The following is a 21,302-nucleotide window of genomic DNA, read 5'->3' as shown; positions in this document are numbered from 1 at the left end:
AGCCGCACGTCTTGCTCTTCATTGTAAGCAGAGGGCTAATATTAATACTATGCATGCCAGTCTCTCTTGGCTAAGAGTTGAAGAAAGACTGACTGCGCCACTTCATGTTTCTATAAGAAACGTTAATGTGTTGGAAATTCCAAATGGTTTGCTGAGACAACTTACATACAAGACTGACACACACACTTACCCCACCAGACATGCTACCAGGGGTCTTATCACAGCCCCCAGGTACAGAACAAATTCAAGGTAACGTACAGTATTATACAGAGCCATGAGTGCCTGGAACTCCCTTCCATCTCAAATAGCGCAAGTGAACAGCAAAACTGGTTAAAAAAAAATAAAGCAACACCTCACCGCACAATGCCTCTCCCCCCATGTGACCTGCTTGTTGCGTGTATGTACTGACATGTATATATAACTGATAGATGCACACACACTACATGTGAATGTTTTTACATGTGTGTCAATTGTAAAGTGTTTTGTCTGTAATGTCTTTTTCGTTGTGTCGGACCGCAGTAAGTCTAGCTGTTTCCATTGGCGTCGGCTAAATGGGATAAAAAAATAAAAAAATACACCCACACCAAATAAAACATTGTAAGGAAAACCATTTATCTCATATTGTAATGAATTATAGACCGTACTTCATAAACATCTGGAAACACTGGATAGTTACTTTAATGTAGATGTACACTAGGTGGCAGCGATGTCCTATACTTCTGCGCTAAGCAACCTTGAAAGACAATTTTGTTTGGACGCAAATTAGTAGCTGTTAAATCAAGCACATATCTCAGTAGATATATGAGACACGCCCCTATTCCATCTCGAACTAAGTTTTGACATTATTTGAAAATGCTGTCTTTTCACACAAATTCAAAAATACAGGTTTGAATTTATGCTCTTGAACGCACCTCGCGCTGGGGTCCTCGACTGCAACGGAAGTGGCCAGTGTTTTTCTGACGGTTATTGCTATCAGAGATCATTTGGGACGTCCATAATCCTAAACCCTAACCTTAACCCATTTTAAATGTCAATGTAAATGGGGATCCCAGATTGCATTTTCTGACAGCAGCTAATTTTAGCATCAGCTAGCCAGTCCCGGCTAGTGCTATCTGGAATCCTTGGGACGTCCCTACGCTAACCCAACCCTTACCTAAACCCATTTTACATTTACATTTCAATGGGGGATAGGGACGTCCCAAGCATTCCAGTTTGCTCCCAAATGGCTTTGTTCAAAATGCTTAAAAGTCGATATTGAACCAAGGAAAAATTGCAAATCTCCAACGCAAAGCCACAAAGTAGGGTACCATATCTGCCAGATCGTGAAAAGAGCATACTAATACCTGGACAAACTATTAGATCACCTGTAAAAAAAAAAAAAGGAAAAAAACAAGTTTCTTTTTAATGCACTGCAAAAATGAGTTTAGACCAGAATGAAGCACTCTCCTAACTATTTATTGTTTCTGCAGTGAATCCTTCAAGAGGATTCACCCTCATTTGTATAATTTTGTAATATATTTGCAGGTAATCGTTGTTTTGAGCTAAAAAAAAAAAAAAATCAGTAGAAAGCTGTATGTAAATCAGGGAGCCAAATAAACGTCGCTTTCTGGTTTTCACCGATGCGATTCAGGTTCCGACCAAAAAGATCCGTTCAAAAAGAACGACCCATCACTAGCTAATGTTAGGATCAGCTATCCAGTGGGACGGTCAGTGCTATCCGGAATCCTTGGGATATCCCCACCCTTAACCCTCTTTCCATTTCAACTTCATGGGGTAGGGACTTACCAAGGATCCCGGATAGCACGGACCCCATTCGGACTTTGGAGTGGAACCCGACGTGTTGTGAATCCTGGCTGTCGTAACGTTCGCTGAGGACTTTCCCACCCTTTATACGCCGTAAACTGTAAGACTGCTGCTACGATCCTTACCAACGGGTAAGTCATTCAACGCACGGTGAAGTGCCTCGACACCCTACTGTCCTGTTTACTCGCCAGGTCAGTGGCTCCTTGGCAAACTGCTAGCCCGCTGCTAACTACTGTCGTCAGCTAGCTGTCATTGTGATGGTGGGGGAAGGGTGCTTTTTTTTGTACAGCAGTGGCAAATTAACGGATGGATTTCTAGAGATCGGCTGGGTAAACATTGACAGTTACATTGTAAATTAACCGAGGGAAATCATGTGAAATAGCTTTGTGTCATGTTGTCATTTGCTAGTGTTGTAGTTAGCTAGCTAGCCAGTTTTAGCCGGGATGCCACCGTTCCACAGACTGCCTGCCAGTCATATATATATATATATATATATATAAGTGCCTGTCATTTAGTGGGACAGCAGAGAAACCACTAGCAGCTTCTAGACTGGTTTAAGATATGTAACACAGTTGTATTGCATATGATTGCTCTTCATTCCCATCAATCTTCCCTTTTATATTAATTGATGTGAGTATCAAACTCAGTTTCTTTGCATTACTTTTTGACTGATACTGCATACTGCACCAGTCAAAAGTTTGGACACCTACTCATTCAAGAGTTTCTCTATTTTTACTATTTTCTACATTGAAGAATAATAGATAAGACATCTAAACTATGAAATAACACATGGAATCATGTAGTCATCAAAAAAGTGTTAAACAAATCAAAATATATTTGATATTCTTCAAAGTAGTCACGCTTTGCACACTATTGGCATTCTCTCAACCACCTTCACCTGGAATGCTTTTCCAACAGTCTTGAAAGAGTACCCACATATGCTGAGCACTTGTTGGCTGCTTTTCCTTCACTCTGCGGTTCAACTCATCCCAAACCATCTCAATTGGGTTGAGGTCAGGTGATTGTGGAGCCCAGATCATATGATGCAGCACTCCATCACTCTCCTTCTTGGTCAAATAGCCCTTACACAGCCTGGAGGTGTGTTGGGTCATTGTCCTGTTGAAAACAAATGATAGTCCCAATAAGCGCAAACCAGATGGGATGGCGTATCGCTGCAGAATGCTGTGGTAGCCATGCTGGTTAAGTGTGACTTGAATTCTAAGTAAATCATGACAGCGTCACCAGCAAAGCACCATCACATCTCCTCCTCCATGCTTCACGGTGGGAATCACGCATGCAAAGATCATTTGTTCACTTACTTTGCGTCTCACAAAGACATTGGAACCAAAAATCTTAATTTTGGACTCATCAGACCAAAGGACAGATTTCCACCGGTCTAATGTCCATTGCTCGTTTCTTGTTCCAAGCAAGTCCCTTCTTATTATCGGTGTCCTTTAGTAGTGGTTTCTTTACAGCAATTCGACCATGAAGGCCTGATTCACCCATTCTCCTCTGAACAGTTGATGTTGAGATGTGTCTGTTACTTGAACTCTGTGAAGCATTTATTTGGGCTGCAATTTCTGAGGCTGGTAACTCTAATGAACATATCCTCATGAGTGCCAGTTTCATCATAGCGCTCGATGGTTTTTGCGACGGCACTTAAAGAAACTTTCAAAGTTCTTGAAATTTTCCTGATTGACTGACCATGTCTTAAAGTAATGATGGACTGTTGTTTCTCTTTGCTTATTTGAGATGGTCTTGCCATAATATGGACTTGGTCTTTTACCAAATAGGGCTATCTTCTGTATACCACCTCTACCTTGTGACAACACAACTGATTGGCTCCAACACATTAAGAAGGAAAGAAATTCCACAAATTAACTTTTAACAAGGCACACCTGTTAATTGAAATGCTTTCCAGGTGACTACCTCACATGAAGCTCGTTGAGAGAATGCCAAGAGTGTGCAAAGCTGTCATCAAGGCAAAGGGTGGCGATTTTGAAGATTCTCAAATATAAAATATATTTTGATTTGTTTAACACTTTTTTGGTTACTAGATTATTCCATGTGTTTTTTCAGTTTTGTAGAAAAATGTACAATGTAGAAAAATAAAGAAAAACCCTTGAATGAGTAGTTGTGTCCAAACTTTTGCCTGGTACTGTAGGTGCTAATGTTGCAAGTGGAAGCTAGCCTGTTGAGAATGACCTGGGGTCTGACTGACTGTTTCTGCATCAGATAACGTTACGTTTGCTGCTTTGCTTTAAACAACATGTTGTCTAATGGAGAAACTGACTGATGCATGCGTGGTCTGCAAAATTGCACATTGGCCCACGTTGTTTTAGAAATCTTTGGTCAGTGGGTCTGACCACTTTCCAAAACTTTAGGGTCCACTGTTGTAGAGGATTTCTGTGGTTACTTTGCAAGTTGTGACTCTCCAATGATATGGGCTGGCATTCTCAGTGGCTAAGACACAGAATAAGAATACTAGAATGGAAATGAACCTTCTTATGATGGGATAAAGGTCAGCCATTTTATTCAGGGAGTTAGTCAACCATAGTTTGCCAGTGATAAGATATTGTGTCAAATAATATATTTTAAAGGGTGATTTATACTGAAAATGTGCATAAAACCTGTATAAACTGTATTTATAACTATATGACTATTTTAGCTTGACAATAATTATATTACGTAATTTATGTTATGAACTGGGTGGTTTGAGCCCTGAATGCTGATTGCCTGACAGCTATGGTAAATCAGACCGTATTCCACGAGTACGACAAAACATTTATTTTAGCGGCTTAAATTACATTGGTAACCAGTTTATAATAGTAATAAGACACCTCGGGGGGTTTGTGATTTATAGCCAATATAAAATAGCTTCCAATACTCTACTCAGCAAACTGGATGCAGTTTATCACAGTGCCATCCGTTTTGTTACTAAAGCACCTTATACCACCCACCACTGCGACCTGTATGCTCTAGTCGGCTGGCCCTCGCTACATATTCGTCGCCAGACCCACTGGCTCCAGGTCATCTACAAGTCCATGCTAGGTAAAGCTCCGCCTTATCTCAGTTCACTGGTCACGATGGCAACACCCACCCGTAGCACGCGCTCCAGCAGGTGTATCTCACTGATCATCCCTAAAGCCAACACCTCATTTGGCCCCCTTTCGTTCCAGTTCTCTGCTGCCTGTGACTGGAACGAATTGCAAAAATCGCTGAAGTTGGAGACTTTTATCTCCCTCACCAACTTCAAACATCTGCTATCTGAGCAGCTAACCGATCGCTGCAGCTGTACATAGTCTATCTGTAAATAGCCCACCCATTTTTACCTACCTCATCCCCATACTGTTTTTATTTATTTACTTTTCTGCTCTTTTGCACACCAATATCTCTACCTGTACATGACCATCTGATCATTTATCACTCCAGTGTTAATCTGCAAAATTGTAATTATTCGCCTACCTCCTCATGCCTTTTGCACACAATGTATATAGACTCTTTTTTTCCTACTGTGTTATTGACTTGTTAATTGTTTACTCCATGTGTAACTCTGTGTTGTCTGTTCAAATTGCTATGCTTTATCTTGGCCAGGTCGCAGTTGCAAATGAGAACTTGTTCTCAACTAGCCTACCTGGTTAAATAAAGGTGATTTAAATTAAAAAATATATATAAAAAATATATATATATATACCACAGCTAAGGGCTGTGTCAAGGCACTCCGCATTGTGCCATATACCACACCCCGTTGGGCTTTATTGCTTTACACCATGCCCAGAATGGACGTGCGCCATCGTGCAGAAATGTATTTTGTCCCCCCCCACCAAACGCGATCACGACACGCAGGTTGAAATATCAAAACAAACTCTGAAACAATTATATAAATTTTGGTGACAGGTCGAAAGCATTAAACATTTTATGGCAATTTAGCTTGCTAGATTGCAGTTGCTAGCTAATTTGCCCTGGGATATAAATGTTGAGTTGTTATTTTACCTGAAATGCACAAGGTCCTCTACTCTGACAATTATTCCACACATAAAATGGTCAAACAAATTGTTTCTAGTCATCTCTCCTCCTTCCAGGCCTTTTCTTCTTTGGACTTTATATGGCGATTGGCATCTAACTTTCATAGTATTTCCATGACTGACCTAAGTTCATCTTTCAATCACCCACGTGGGTATAACCAATGAGGAGATGGCACGTGGGTGTCTGCTTCTATAAACCAATGAGGAGATGGGAGAGGCAGGACTTGCACCGTGTTCAGCATCACAAATAGAACTGACTTCTATTTTAGCACTTGGCAATGCAGACACTCGTTGGCGTGGCGAGCAGTGTGGGTGCAATGATTGAATAACGTATGTATACATTTATTTTGCAAAGCTCGCGCACACGACTCAAGCAGAGTGATCAGCATGTAAGTATAACATATGTCTTACTTTTATTTTCCTGCATAAGTAAAATCGGGATTATGTCTCTACTGCCATTCATTCCAATTAGACTGGTTTGGAATTCTCCCTGGCCAATATGGGTCCATTTTTACCCCCATTCTGGCCATTCTGGAACATTGACGGTTAATGACATAGCCCCTCTTGTAATTTAATAGGATCTCTATGGGCTAAGATTTGTTTGAGAAGCTTCATGTTTAGTGGAGTGTGACGGCAGGACCTGCCATATCCTGCCCCGTCACGTCTTTAAGACTGTGGCTGCACAGTGTTTTGTAACTCAGAACTGGGTGAAGAGGAACGTACTCGTGCACTTGTGTGCGTATGGCAATAGATAACATGGCGGGGTCCTAGGGTTCATTTCTTATTCTCACTTTCGTTCTCAACCCTTTTTCTAGCTATTCCACCACATCCTTCCTTCCTTTCGCTCACTTTCACTCAAATGAGAACTTACGTGAAATGAAATTAGTTCAGTAAAACAGTTAAGAAGCAACTGGCAAGAGAGGACTACTAGAGCAAACTGAACTTCCAAGTCCCATTTCAGCACCTAGCCTACATGTAAAGCCAACCTCACATTACCTGTTCTCTCCTCTTCCACCCCTCAGTGTGCGGCCCCATTGTGGATCCCCAGCTCCAGAGAGCGGCGGGGGGGAGGCAGAGGGCACAGCGCTAGCAGGGCCATGAACGTCACCGGGTACCAGCAGCAGCAGGGGGGTTTTCGGACATGCCGAGGCACACTCAGGGAGAGGGATCCTAGGCAGGGTGTGGGCATGGAGACAGCCTGCTGCCTGGCCCCTGGAGCCCTGCGCAGACTGATTGAGCTGCCGTCTCCCCCACTCAACCGCCACCAGCTGAAGAGACTGGAGGAACACAGGTACTGTGATAGAAAAATCTAATATTTACCTTTGATCCGATGATCATATGTGTTTTATACATGTCATTACATCAAACTAGGGATGCACCGATATTACATTTTTGTCCGATACCGATATCCGATATTTTCCTTGCCAAAAAACCTGATACAGATATTTTTTAATTTTAGCAGCCTTTTAAGCATTCTAGTACAGTTAAATAGTTGAAAAACACACTGACCCAAAAGTTATTTTGTTGGCATTTACATATGTCCCCATTACCAGTAAAACATAATCAAAACCTATTTCTTTCACTTACCTGCTGTGCTGTTTTGTTGTACATTTGTTCAGTCATTTCATTCTCAACCAGGATTTCATCATACATGTCAAGCAGTGAAGTTTCAGCTCTGTCTGTCCGTGGCCTCTCCTCCTCAGTGTCCACTGTCACTGTGTCCGTTTCCATCTTGTCCAGCTGTGTCTGTAACATTTCACGTAAACCCTGTTTCTTGTCTGCATCGAAGTAGCGGTCCTTGTACCTAACATCGAGCATGGTGGCGACACAGTAAAGAGGCTTAGAGAGAATGCCACCGAATCGCTTGTTCACAGCCTCTAGTAGAGTACTCTTCCAACTTAACCCCACGGTCTGTCTGCAGTTTTGTTGAGCAGGCGTTTCAATGCCATGACAGAGGGTTTCACATCTGCTGCAGACGCAGTTGATGAGCTTATTTCTCCAGTCAGTTGTTCGAATGGAGCTAGGGGTGTGTTCATGTTGCCAAGTTTCAAACATGTTCGCAAATGCCATTGAAATGGCAGCAGCGGTATGAGCACCAGCACATTCTTGAGTATGTATTATGGCTTTCGTCAGTAGGAAATCCTCGTCGACCCACTGTGCTGTCAGACTCGGCATACTCATGGGGCCGACATCGCTGGTCCAAACGGTCGGGATGGTGGGAAGCTAATAGCAGTGATGCCCATAGCAAGTAGCTCATGGATGTGCGTTTTCAACAATACTGTGTAACTCCGGTAGGGCAACATCTGAAAAATAGCGCCTACTTGGTAGTGTGTACGGGGGGCTCGAGGTGCTCGACCAGTCGGCGAAAGCCAACATCATCCACGACAGAGAACGGTTGATTGTCAAGGGCAATGAATTCCATTATCTTGGCGTTAATGGATTTTGCCTTTGAGTTGTCTCGCTGAAATCTTACTCTTTCAAGGACTGCTCCACTTGTTAACTGCTTGATCCACACAGCAGACATTGTGGGCTAGATTAGGGATGCTGTGTTGCACGTGTATGGCCTGTCCCTTTGCGGAAAATCCAATTTACATCGGAGCCTGCATTGTTTGCCGAGCATTACAAAGGGAACAAATTATTGGATCTCGAATACCTCCTTTAGATCATTCAGAAGATTTTATTTTGGAATGTTATTGTTTTTCCGCACAATCAATCATACACTGAGTGTACAAAACGTTAGGAACATCTTCCTAATATTGAGTTGCACCCCCTTTTGCCCGTCAGAACAGCCTCAATTTGTCGGTATCAAGCGTTCCACAGGGATGCTAGATATAGTTAGATATTACTGCACTCTTGGAGCTAGAAACACAAGCATTTCGCTACACCCACAATAACATCTGCTAAACACATGTCTGTGACCAATAAAATTCGATATGATGCTTCCCACAGTTTTCATGTTAGCTGGCTGTCCTTTGGGTGGTGGACCATTCTTGATAAACACGGGAAACTGTTGAGCGTGAAAACCCAGAAGCGTTGCAGTTCTTTACTCAAACCGGTGCTCCCTGGCACCTACTACCATACCCCGTTCAAAGGCACTTAAATATTTTGTCTTTCCCATTCACCCTCTGAATGGCACACACACACAATCCACGTTTCAATTGTCTCTCAAGGCTTAAAAAGTCCTTTAACTGGTCTGCTCCCCTTCAGCTACACTGATTGAACTGTTTTGTCCACTCCGTGTATCTCTGGCCAACATACTCAACCCACTGTAAGTTTCCTGTACAATATGGGGAATTCTGAACAATTTGGCAAGGCAAATGTGTGTAGAGCCATAAGAAGATTCTGCTTCGCATTGAAGATATATATTTTTTAAAGTCTTTGCTGCGTTCCCTGGCCATCAAGCTGTCCATATAGTCAAGTAGGACTTTTACAGGATTGCAGGAAGATTAGGCTGCAGTCAGTTGACTGCCAGCGATACTTTGCTAATCTCAAATGAATCAGTCTAGGCAACATGATAAAAAGTAGAAAATTGACTAATTCATCTCGCAGATTTTCCAAACGTGATTGACGCTATAGATGGGACACATATCCCCCTTTCAAAGACCCTCTGGACCAAATGACGGAGACTACGTGAATATACAATCTTATTAAGTATAAACACACAGGTAGCTATTGAATACTGTCGCCTGCACTTTCACCAAACCAAATCATTTCCCGAAACAGTCATTCAATTCAATGATCTTTCTTACTTCTTTGGTCAGATGATCTGGGACTCCCATGGTCGTTACAACTAAACTACTGTCACACCCCTCACTATTGTCATTGGTTGCACTAATTGCACTGTGTCTACATAACCTGGTTCAAGTATTCATGACATCACCCTGAGGAAGGCACAGTCATGCCGAAACATGGGTAAATACCCATTAAATCGCTGGGAGATTATACATGGAGTGTGCGACTTTCTTTATTTTGATAGTTTATTTACAACTAAACAGAACACATTGTTGCCCGTGTTGTCATGAAAAGCACTCTAGTCAATCAATTATTATTCCTCCAACAGGCTATGGAATGGGCCTATCACTGCCATTGTGACACAGGCTACTACAACTTACATGTTAGGTTATAGCCTTAACATGTAATATCACCCGCGTTGCCATAAAAGTGCTCTGTAAAGTGAAAGCGTTATTACTAATCACCCGTGTGTATAAGCTCGGCCTATTACATATTGGAATTGTGCCATTTCACTTACGCATTGAATCGGTCTGCAGTTTTCTGCCAGGCTCACTCTGGCTTTTGCGGCGGTCGGTGTATTACTTTTTGGGTAAATATGGGAACGTATTCGTTGTGCGTTACAGTTATTTCTTGTTCGAGAACAATATTTCACAAGTCTAGGTCTTTTGACTCAACCAATCTGCGCTTCGCTTCGCCTAGTAACTTAAACGAGAAGCAGCCGTTCCCGGTACCAAGAAATCCCAGACTCCCTTATCTGGTTAAAAGAAGCCGAATATGTTCAGGGAATCTTGAATTTGTTAAACCTTCTTTCCGGGATACTCCACTCGTTCCCCCTCTACAGGTACAGCAGTGCAGGTCGCTCCCTGCTGGAGCCTCTGATGCAGCGCTACTGGGAGTGGCTGGTGGGCCGCGTGCCAGCCTGGATCGCCCCCAACCTCATCACCATCGTGGGCCTGGCCACCAACGTATTCACCACCCTGGTGCTGGTCTACTACTGCCCCACCGCCACTGAGCAGGTAACAATGGCAACAATATGGCACCTGTCCAGGTAGTGTGTACATACTACTGTACTGCCCCACAGCCACTGAACTGGTTGGTTATACACTGCCTGGCTTAGTCCCCTGGACAGGTACAGTTTGAGGGTTCAAGTAAAATGCTACCGTATGGTATTTACCTAGACAGACAGACAGACAGTTGTTTCATCTCAAGGTTCTGTGGCTGTTTTTTTCTTCTTCTTCTATTAGCATCAGTTTTCATGGTCTCTTTGTCTGTTTCCCCTCTCTGCTGTCGAGGAGAGTTTTGGTATAGCTCACTCTTTCTGTTCTGGATGAACACCCCGTGCCCATAGCCCATACAGCTAGTCTGCACCTGATTCCACGTCCCCCAGCCCCCTTCCCGGCCCACACGCCACACCAGCACCACAGCAGAGATGAGTGCATGCTAAGGACAGGGAATAGAGAGGATACAGCAAAACATGCAAACTGTTAAGTTTAGTAGTTCCCCTCTAGAACCGAAAGCCTACAGTAACTTCCCACAAGGGAATATAATTGGTGATATCAGACTTCAAAGTACATGGGAAAATTGGTGATATCAGACTTCAAAGTACATGGAATTAGATTACATTCAAACAAATACTTTGTATACAAGAGCCATTACCAAACAGTATAATGCATTTTGTTCGTCCATAGACCACCATGTGCTTTGTGGGTTTAGCTCTGGCTGTTTTCCTACAAGTTCAGTCCACAACACTAGTGTGGACTGGACTTACAGTCTCTACTTATTTCATCATAGAAAGACCAGTCTAACCATGGAAGAAAACATGTATTAAGCCTATAATATTGATAAGAATTCCACCTTTCCCAGCTAGCAGCTGACTGTATATTTGACCGTTGAATTGAATCCACAAATAACTTCCAAAAGTAGGCTGAGCGTTATCTGCAAGGCACAACATGGCCTCATCTTAGGGGTCTCTTTAAATGCCGGTGTTATTCTATCCTGGTCCTGGAAGCCCATAGGCTGTGCAGGTTTCTGTTCCTGCCCAGCCGTAACACAACTGATTCAAATGATCAAGGTTTTGATCATTTGTCGATTAGTTGAATCCAGTGCTGTGATGGAACAAAAGCCTGCACACCCTGTGAGTCTCCAGGAGGCAGGATTGAAGAGCTTTAGTGTCAGCTGACTTCCCCTGTGCTGCTAAAGACTACGGCCTTAGCAGGCAGCAGCTAAAATGTGGGTTAGAGTAGTTAGTTAGGGGTGTAATTAAGAGGATCTGCAGGGCGTAACTTTGTTTTCCCTTTCTATAAATAGTGCTCTGTCTCTAGTTCTCCTCCTCTTCCTGTTTCTTTTTTTAGGACAAAGGTTGAGAAATGGCTCTGCGCGCATGCACTGTATGCTCACAGTGTGGAGAAACTGGGGAGAGTGAGACAAAGAGAAGAGGGACTTCAGTTGAGTTTAGTACAGAGAAGACAGGCTTGGTAGGGTACTAGCTCTAGAGGGAGAGGTGACTATGTACAGACGTCCTAATTATATTGCCTTTCCAATGTCCATACTCATTGTTGTAAGCATGATTCGACACATGACATCACAGGTCTTAGTTATGTTAACAGGATGCTAAAACATTAGTGGCAGCACTGTTTCACAGCCCAGAGAAAATTGTATTTACCCAACATGCTGCAGTAGTCAGTGTCCTGTTTTCTGATGGCCCAGGTCAGGATCGTTAAGGACAGACTGCCCCGTGGCTGTGGGTGTATTAGTGTTCTATAGGAGTCTATGTGGGTCCCGTGTGGCTCAGTTGGTAGTGCATGGCGCTTGCAACGCCAGGGTTGTGGGTTCTATTCCCACCGGGGGACCAGTATGAAAATCGATGCACTCATTGCTTTCTGTAAGTCGCTCTGGATAAGAGCGCTTTCTAAATGACTGGAAATGCCAGGCGTAATGAGTAAACAGTAAAACTGACACAGGGTGTCATGTTCTCTTTTGCTGAGTTTCTCAACATGTCGTGTTTGAACAGAAAGTATACTTGCTCTAGGGGCTCTTAGTTTCACAGCCCTTGTTAGATTTCTCACTCCATTTTTAATTCCTAATCACATGTTTCATGAGAACAAAGAGGCAGTCGGTAGATCTTTCCACCCTGCTCTACTTTTCAACATCCCGATGCCCCACGAACAAACTTTCCTTTCGCAAACCCCCTCCCACTCCCCATATCCCTGTTTTTGGTGAGAGGGCCTGAATTAATTTTTAAAAAGCGTAATTTATTGGGGTATGATTGGGGTATTGTGACACTCTGCAATAACAGGGTTATTTATATGAATGCCAGATTGGCAAGCCTGTAAATTGTAGGCCGTGTCATATTCCAGTTGGTTTTAGTCCGTGTATAAGCTGCTGTCAGCTCATCATAGACCCACTGAGTACAGAACAGGAAATGAAGGCAGACAACATTGATGATGCTGTCAAACTCTCTCCATGCTGATTGGCTAATGAAGGACCAAGTTCTGCAGTGTTCCAAAGCTGTTGAGAGGGAAACAAACTATACAAGTTCACAAACATCTCTCCTTTGTGTAGCTGTAGCCTACATCTGCCAGAAGATCATATTTTATGTCAGATGATGCACTATTGACGATAATACCCACTGGTTCTCAAAGAGCACAACTTCTAAATGTCTTGTGGAAATTACCCTACCATAACCAAACATGTTATATTTTTCCATTGGGAGAAAGGAAGTCATAAGTAATCACCAAGTCCCCCATTTTTGTGACTTTTTCTTCAGGCACCTCTGTGGGCATACCTTCTGTGTGCTGTGGGCCTGTTTGTGTACCAGTCATTGGATGCCATTGACGGGAAGCAGGCCAGACGAACCAATAGTAGCTCTCCACTGGGCGAACTGTTTGACCACGGCTGTGACTCCCTCTCCACAGGTACAGCTGCCCCTCTGTGTGTCTGTGGGTTTGTCCTATTAGGATTTCATTGAATCTGTGCTTCTATTTCTTCTCTCTCTCAGTGTTTGTGGTCCTGGGCACCAGTATAGCAGTGCAGCTGGGCACCAACCCTGACTGGATGTTCTTCTGCTGTTTCGCTGGCATGTTCATGTTCTACTGTGCCCACTGGCAGACCTATGTCTCTGGCACCCTGCGCTTTGGCATGTGAGTGTGTCTGCGCTCCGAGGAGAGGAAGTTGGGAGACAACTGGGTTAATAGTAATAATAGATTTATACTGAACAAAAAAATAAACGCAACATGCAACAATTTCAAAGATTTTACTGAGTTGCAGTTCATATAAGGAAATCAGTCAATTGAAATAAATGATTTCCTTACTTTATGGATTTCACATGACGTGGTCACAGATGCCTTTAAAAAAAGGTATGTCGTGGATCAGAAAACCAGTCGGTATCTGGTGTGACCACCATTTGCTTCATGCAGCACAACACATCGCCTTTGCATAGAGTTGATCAGGCTGTTGATTGTGGCCTTAGGAATGTTGTACCACTCCTCTTCAATGGCTGTGTGAAGTTGCTGGATATTGGCGGGAACTGGAACGCGCTGTCTATCCAGAGCATCCCAAACATGCTCAATGGTGACATGTCTGGTGAGTATGCAGGCCATGGAAGAACTGTGACAATTTTGTACAGATCCTTGCGACATGGGACCGTGCATTATCATGCTGAAACATGATGTGATGGAGGCGGATGAATGGCACGACAATGGGCTTCAGGATCTCGTCATGGTAACTCTGTGCATTCAAATTGCCCTCGATAAAATGCAATTGTGTTCGTTGTCCATAGCTTAAGCCTGCTCATACCATAACCCCACCTGTGGTTGTGAGGCCGGTTGGACTTAGTGCCAGATTCTCTAAAACAACATTGGAGTTGGCTTATGGTAGAGAAATTATCTTGTAACAGCTCTGGTGGACATTCCTGCAGTCAGAATGCCAATTGCACGCTCCCTCAAAACTTAAGACATCTGTGGCATTGTGTTGTGTGACAAAACTGCACATTTTAGAGTGGCCTTTTATTGTCCCCAGCACAAGGTGCACCTGTGTAAGGAGCATAATGTTTAATCAGCTTCTTGATATGCCACACCTGTCAGGTGGATGGATTACCTTGGTAAAGCAGAAATGCTTATTAACAGGGATGTAAACAAATTTGTGCACCAAATTTGAGAGAAATCTTTTTGTGCGAATGGAACATTTCTGGGATGTTTTTTTTTTTCAGCTCATGAAACCAACACTTTACATGTGTCGTTTTATATTTTGTTCAGTATAGTTTGTCTGGGTAGCTATTTAGTTAAATATTTACCTATCTGCAGTGACTCGGTACAGGTGTCCTTTTATATAGCCAAGTTATCGTTACTCATTGTGTAGCTATTACTTTTATTATTATGGGTTTTACTTTTCTATTATTTCTCTATTTTCTTTCTGCATGGTTGGGAAGGGCCCGTAAGCAAGCATTTCACTGTTAGTCCACACCTGTTGTTTACGGAGCATGTGACGAGGAGTGCTGCTGAAGGAATATTGAAACATACACTACCGTTCAAAGGTTTGGGATTAGAAATGTTTTCCATGAAAACATACATGAAATGAGTTGCAAAATGAATAGGAAATATAGTCAAGATGTTGACAAGGTTATAAATAATCATTTTTTAAAATTTAAATAATAATTGTGTCCTTCAAACTTTGCTTTCGTCAAAGAATCCTCCATTTGCAGCAACTACAGCCTTGCAGACCTTTGGCATTCTAGTTGTCAATTTGTTGAGGTAATCTGAAGAGATTTCACCCCATGCTTCCTGAAGCACCTCCCACAAGTTGGATTGGCTTGATGGGCACTTTATATATATATATATATTTTTATATATATATATAAGAATTTAACGACAGAATACCAGCTGACTGCTTCTTCCCTAAATAGTTCTTGCATAGTTTGGAGCTGTGCTTTGCGTCATTGTCCTGTTGTAGGAGGAAATTGGCTCAAATTAAGCGCCGTCCACAGGTTATGGCTTTGCAAAATGGAGTGATAGCCTTCCTTCTTCAAGATCCCATTTACCCTGTACAAATCTCCCACTTTACCAACACCAAAGCACCCCCAGACCATCACATTGCCTCCACCATGCTTGACAGATGGCGTCAAGCACTCGTCTAGAATGTTGTTCTTTGTGATCCGAACACCTCAAACTTAGATTTGTCTGTCCATAACACTTTTTTCCAATCTCCGTCTGTCTAGTGTCTGTGTTCTTTTTTCCATCTTAATCTTTTCTTTTTATTGACCAGTCTGAGATATGGCTTTTTCTTTGCAACTCTGCCTTGAAGGCCAGCATTCCTGAGTCACCTCTTCACTATTAACGTTGAGACTGGTGTTTTTGCGGGTACTATTTAATGAAGCTGCCAGTTGAGGACTTGTGAGGCGTCTGTTTCTCAAACTAGACACTCTAATGTACTTGTCCTCTCACTCAGTTGAGAGCTTCGGGTTCTTGGCAATTTCTCACATGGAATAGCCTTCATTTCTCAGAACAAGAATAGACGGACGAGTTTCAGAAGAAAGTTCTTTGTTTCTGGACATTTTGAGGCTGTAATCGAACCTACAAATGCTGATGCTCCAGATACTCAACTAGTCCAAAGAAGGCCAGTTTTATTGCTTCTTTAATCAGAACAACAGTTTTCAGCTGTGCTAACATAATTGCAAAAGGGTTTTCTAATGATCAATTAGCCTTTTAAAATTATAAACTTGGATTAGCTAACACAACGTGCCATTGGAACACAGGAGTGATGGTTGCTGTTAATGGGCCTCTGTACGCCTATGTAGATATTCCATAAAAAATCTGCCGTTTCCAGCTCCAATAGTCCTTTAAAACATTAACAATGTCTACACTGTATTTCTGATCAATTTGATGTTATTTTAATGGACAAAAAATGAGCTTTTCTTTCAAAAGCAAGGACATTTCTAAGTGACCCCAAACTTTTGAACGGTAGGATACATGTATGCTATTAGTGCATCATGATTGGTTGGGAGACCTGTGGTCAGTTGGACAGTGTTTGGGGTGAGGACGGTCCATAGGGCAGCTGTGTGGCGCTGTGCTTATGGACAGAGTTGATGACTTCTGACTAACCTCTGCTCTCTGCCTGCTCCTCTCAGCATTGATGTGACTGAGGTGCAAATCTTCATTATAATCATGTATTTGCTGGCCGCTGTGGGAGGATCCGCTTTCTGGCAGTCACTGGTAATTCTGATTGGCTCAAACTTCCACTGATTGTCTGTTGGTAACTGAAATGAATGGCATAACTGAATGTTGAAACTGAAACAGTAACTACTATTATAACGGTGGAGTTTCCTGCATTGGTTTGTTCTAATTCTTTGTGCAGTATGATTCCTTACCATAGTAAATGCAATTTCACTTTGAGTAATGAAACAGTTTTACTGACAAGGACCCATCTTACTAACAATGTTCAGAGCTGTTTTCATGTACTTAACACTCAAGTGGTGATGACTGGTTGTTGTTTTATAATGAATAATATCTTGCTCTGTCACCTCCACAGATCCCAGTCATAAACATCCAGATGAAAATAGTTCCAGCCATCTGCACTTTCCTAGGCGCCATCTTTTCCTGTACTAATTACTTCCGGGTTATATTTACCGGAGGTAAGGGCAAAAATGGATCCACAATAGCAGTAAGTCGACACTTGCGCTCAATTCCAAATCGACCTGTAGCCTAGTACCTGACCTTCATGTAGATGGGCATATCAACTTAATGGTAGTCACTCCTTGCCCTGATAGACTCAGATTTTTTTCTCTCTGTATTGCTCACATATTTCCAGTCCTTTAAGATTACAGAAATGCCTATGGGGAAGGGGGAATTTGACAGTCCTTCTCCCAAATTCCTTCACCAACACTGACACAAGGTAGTTCTCAATCAGTGTGTAGGCTTCGCCATGTACCTTCTAGAGATGGTGAAGCTAGCTTGATACCTAAGTGCTTGTGTGCTGGTTTCATCCATTTTACGGAGCTATCTATTAGCTTCATAGGAAATGAAGGATGTGTGTTAAGACTGTTGGACCTGATCTCAGTTCAGTTGGCAGAGCGATATCAGTGTTTGTCACAAGGAAGTAATTACTTTATGTTTTCCTTCGGGAGGTACTGTATGTTATGACCCCTAGTTGTACACAAATGATATGAGGCCATCTGTGTTCTTTTAAAGTCCTTACTACTGAATAGTGTCTGTTCCAGGTGCGTAGAATTCTAAATAAGAATATTGGAAGAGATGGAGACCCGCACTGTCAAAAAAAAGGAATAAATCCAAAACTGAGGCTTGAACGCAAAATAAAGATGTTTGTTTCGGGAACCATGATGTTTTAATAATCATAGTGCATAAATGAAAGGTGAAAACAAAACACAAATGTTTCGGCCTAAGGTGATGGTGGATTATACACACCAACATTCATTACTGTGTGTTTTCTTTCACCCTAACTGCACTCTCATGTCATTCACATACTGTACCATTGTGGCCTATTAATGTCGTTGATTATACAGTCTCTCTCTCTTTTTTTCTCCCTCTCTTCTCCAGGGAACCAGTGTCCTATCTCCTGTGTTACATATAGGCTCAGTAATAATACTGGCCATGATGATCTATAAGAAGTCAGCTATCCAGTTGTTTGAGAAGCACCCCTGTGTTTATATCCTGGCCTTTGGCTTCGTGTCGGCCAAGATCACCAACAAATTAGTAGTAAGTGTGGCGCGCTGCTAATTGGTGTAATGCAATACCTGTGCATCCTGTGTAAATGTGCTTGGATGTAAGAACGTTTATGACGTAAATGAATGTCATCAATGAAAATGTGCTGATTGGAGCATGACTGTTGCCTGTGTCTTGTTTGTTTTAGGTTGCACATATGACAAAGAGTGAGATGCATCTCCATGATATAGCATTCCTGGGGCCAGGCCTGCTGTTCCTGGACCAGTATTTCAACAGTTTTATTGATGAATACCTGGTGCTGTGGATTGCGCTGGTGAGTACACACACACTCGCACATTTCCATGACGTAGAGGTCTATAGTATCTGAGCAAGTCCAGGGTGAAGTTATGCAACAACAATGCATGAGGGCATGCAATCTGCAGCATGTGTTTTAATGACAACATGTATCTTTGAAATGAACCATCAGTCTGATCATATCCAACACTAATTGTATTTCACTCTGAAAGGTATAAAGACTTACTGTGCATTTTTCAGACGCACGTGTTTTCAGTCTACTGCGACGTTTATTTGGAACTAGTCGCAAAACCCTTTTATACTTTTATCTTCGGCATCATCTAGCCATCTACACACTGGATCCATTGTGTACAGTTGTGTTGATCAAGTTATCTTGTTTCCTGACTCTTCATTTTCTCCTCTTCTGCTTTCCGTCTGCAGATCCTGTCTTTCGTTGACTTGGTGCGTTACTGTGTCAGTGTTTGCAACCAGATCGCCTCCCATCTTCACATCTTTGTCTTCCGAATCAAGCCACTGACCCCCTCCACCCTTCAGTGAGGGCACGGACGCCATTACTGTCTATCGCTCTTTCTTTCGCTCTCTCTTCATGTTAGTTAGTAAGTTGTTGCTCTTTCACCATTTTTTGTATTTGTTGAGGCAGGGTTGGGGTGGATGTGTGTGGAGCTATTACCAGTAGAGGTGGTGAATGTGGGCATAAATGAAATATAATGAGTTAATAATAATGATGATGATGATAATAATAAGTTATTGTCCATTGCTGCTTTCTGCAATTTGTGTTGATTTCATCTTGTTACAGTAATCAGATCCCTGGACAAAAATAATGCTTTCTCTTTTTCTGAAATGAATAGTCACATTGGACATGTACTGAATGCTCTTCTCTGTGTCAGAGAGGGTAAGTAAGTGCAAGAAGACTGCAAGGGGCTTGAAAAGGTGCTACCTTAATCATTTAATAATGATCATTATTATTTTCTTATTGAACTTTAAAACAAACATTTCATGTGTTGACAGTGTGTTTGTTGGTTAGTTGTTCTCTACAAGGAAATGTATAGCATCGAAAGAGATTTACACAGGTTGTCAGTCTGCTTTCAGTTTTGTTTCGTAAGAGTGTCGTGTCTTTATTAAATGTATATATCATTTTGCAATATTTGCATAACCTCACTTTTCGGTTTCACAAATATCAAACTATTCGGGTGTTGGTATTTGTAGTGTTCTTTTATTTTAAAAACGTTTTTCCTGGCAATACAGTATCTTATCAAACCTACAAAAGTGGTACATTACCTTGCAATTACATTCAAATGATGGGATGATTTCTGTAATATATTACAGATATAAACTACTTGACTAAAAACAAATTCTTGTAAAGATACAAATTGTATTGCACATTTGAAAAGATAAGTGTCTCAAGCCTTGCTTCCTTGAAATGGCTCAAGCATACATTGTCTCCAATGCCACCAAAATTACAGTGCTTATGGCACTACATGCAGGTTTGCTAGTGCTTGTCTGGAGATTCTGTATATCCAGTTTAATATTGCTTTTAAATAGTTGAAAGTATAACATATAATTTACATTTTTAGCAGCAAAGTTTCTTGCTTTTGAATTGTGTGCCTGTTTATTATTGTATTGTCCTGTTGCACCTCTGCCCCCAGATACTGTCGTGTTGCATTTGTCTCGGGAATGCTCAACGAAAACTAAATGCCAAGTGTTATTGAAGAAAAGTATTGTGATTTTTGTCCCCCCAAAAAGTAGTGTCATTCTCATCGGAAGCTAAAGATGTTGTCTGCGCTTGCTCATATCTAGAATCTAAGAACATATTTAAATTTTCATAAAATGATTTTTATGATGAAAAAATGTATTTTTAAATGACCTTGTAACACCTCCACGAACAACTTTCTTTGTGTAGAGCATTCTGCCCTGTGCCAGGTCCACGGACAGCAATTGATAGTGTTTTGGGAGAATTGGGGAGTTTCAATGTGACAGAAAAATTATATTCTAACTGTGCCCTAATATAATTTTCTGTGCAACGTTTTTACCTCTATACCTCCAGTCTGCTTATAATTCACCATCAGAATCAATAGAAACTCCGTCATATCAATGAAAAACAGACTTTATTTCTGTGTATTGTTATTGAGCTCATTTGACAATGTGTACTAGTAATTTTCAGACAAGTAAAAGGTTGCCTTAAACACAATATTATTTTTTTCTTCTTTTGGAAGATAAAGGTCAAGCCTCTTAAACAAATTAGGGGCATGTTGTCTGTGTGTTTACTGGCAAAGGCTTGTGTTTTCTTCCTTGTTACTGTTTTCTTTTAGCCAGACCGTCAAGCTCAGGTATATTAGTGTGCAGAATAGTATGTTCATAGGCTATGAGAAAATAACTTCAAGATCATTTCGACAATCTCTCCCTCACCTACCAATGCAAATAAAATGTCATTCACACATGTAAGAAGCTACTTGTTGCCTGTGTTATTTGTAATAAAGGTTTCTACACCGAGTGTACAAAACATTAGGAACATCAAATCAAATTTATTTATATAGCCCTTCGTACATCAGCTGATATCTCAAAGTGCTGTACAGAAACCCAGCCTAAAACCCCAAACAGCAAGCAATGCAGGTGTAGAAGCACGGTGGCTAGGAAAAACTCCCTAGAAAGGCCAAAACCTAGGAAGAAACCTAGAGAGGAACCAGGCTATGTGGGGTGGCCAGTCCTCTTCTGGCTGTGCCGGGTGGAGATTATAACGGAACATGGCCAAGATGTTCAAATGTTCAGAAATGACCAG

At 41.8% G+C, this 21,302-nt stretch overlaps 1 protein-coding gene across 2 annotated transcripts; it reads left to right on the top strand.

The window, feature by feature from the left end:
- The first annotated feature begins 1,587 nt into the window (after positions 1-1,587).
- LOC112244891 (choline/ethanolaminephosphotransferase 1) lies at positions 1,588-20,971 on the top strand. 2 transcript variants are annotated; one of them, XM_024412754.2, is made up of 10 exons: positions 1,588-1,994; positions 6,851-7,119; positions 10,402-10,576; positions 13,327-13,474; positions 13,558-13,699; positions 16,681-16,765; positions 17,082-17,213; positions 18,107-18,265; positions 18,420-18,545; positions 18,947-20,971. In XM_024412754.2, the coding sequence occupies exons 2-10, from the start codon at positions 6,926-6,928 to the stop codon at positions 19,061-19,063; spliced, it is 1,278 nt and encodes a 425-aa protein (XP_024268522.1). In that variant the 5' UTR covers positions 1,588-1,994; positions 6,851-6,925; the 3' UTR covers positions 19,064-20,971. The 2 variants fall into 2 exon arrangements, with proteins under 2 accessions (XP_024268522.1, XP_024268521.1); XM_024412753.2 differs by having other exon boundaries at positions 1,590-1,934.
- Positions 20,972-21,302: the final 331 nt, after the last annotated feature.

The sequence above is a fragment of the Oncorhynchus tshawytscha genome, linkage group LG02 (assembly GCF_018296145.1).
Source record: "Oncorhynchus tshawytscha isolate Ot180627B linkage group LG02, Otsh_v2.0, whole genome shotgun sequence".
NCBI lineage: Eukaryota > Metazoa > Chordata > Actinopteri > Salmoniformes > Salmonidae > Oncorhynchus > Oncorhynchus tshawytscha.
Note: the sequence above shows the minus strand (reverse complement) of the source record. Positions and strands in the feature narration are given on the sequence as shown.

What these genes read in the sequence shown, in the direction of transcription:
- LOC112244891 (XM_024412754.2), top strand. Translation starts at nt 6,926, where the DNA reads ATGAACGTCACCGGGTACCAGCAGCAGCAGGGGGGTTTTCGGACATGC. An exon ending in GGCACCCTGCGCTTTGGCAT is followed by an intron (nt 13,700 to 16,680) that starts GTGAGTGTGTCT and finishes TGCTCCTCTCAG; the next exon opens with CATTGATGTGACTGAGGTGC. An exon ending in TGGTGCTGTGGATTGCGCTG is followed by an intron (nt 18,546 to 18,946) that starts GTGAGTACACAC and finishes TTCCGTCTGCAG; the next exon opens with ATCCTGTCTTTCGTTGACTT.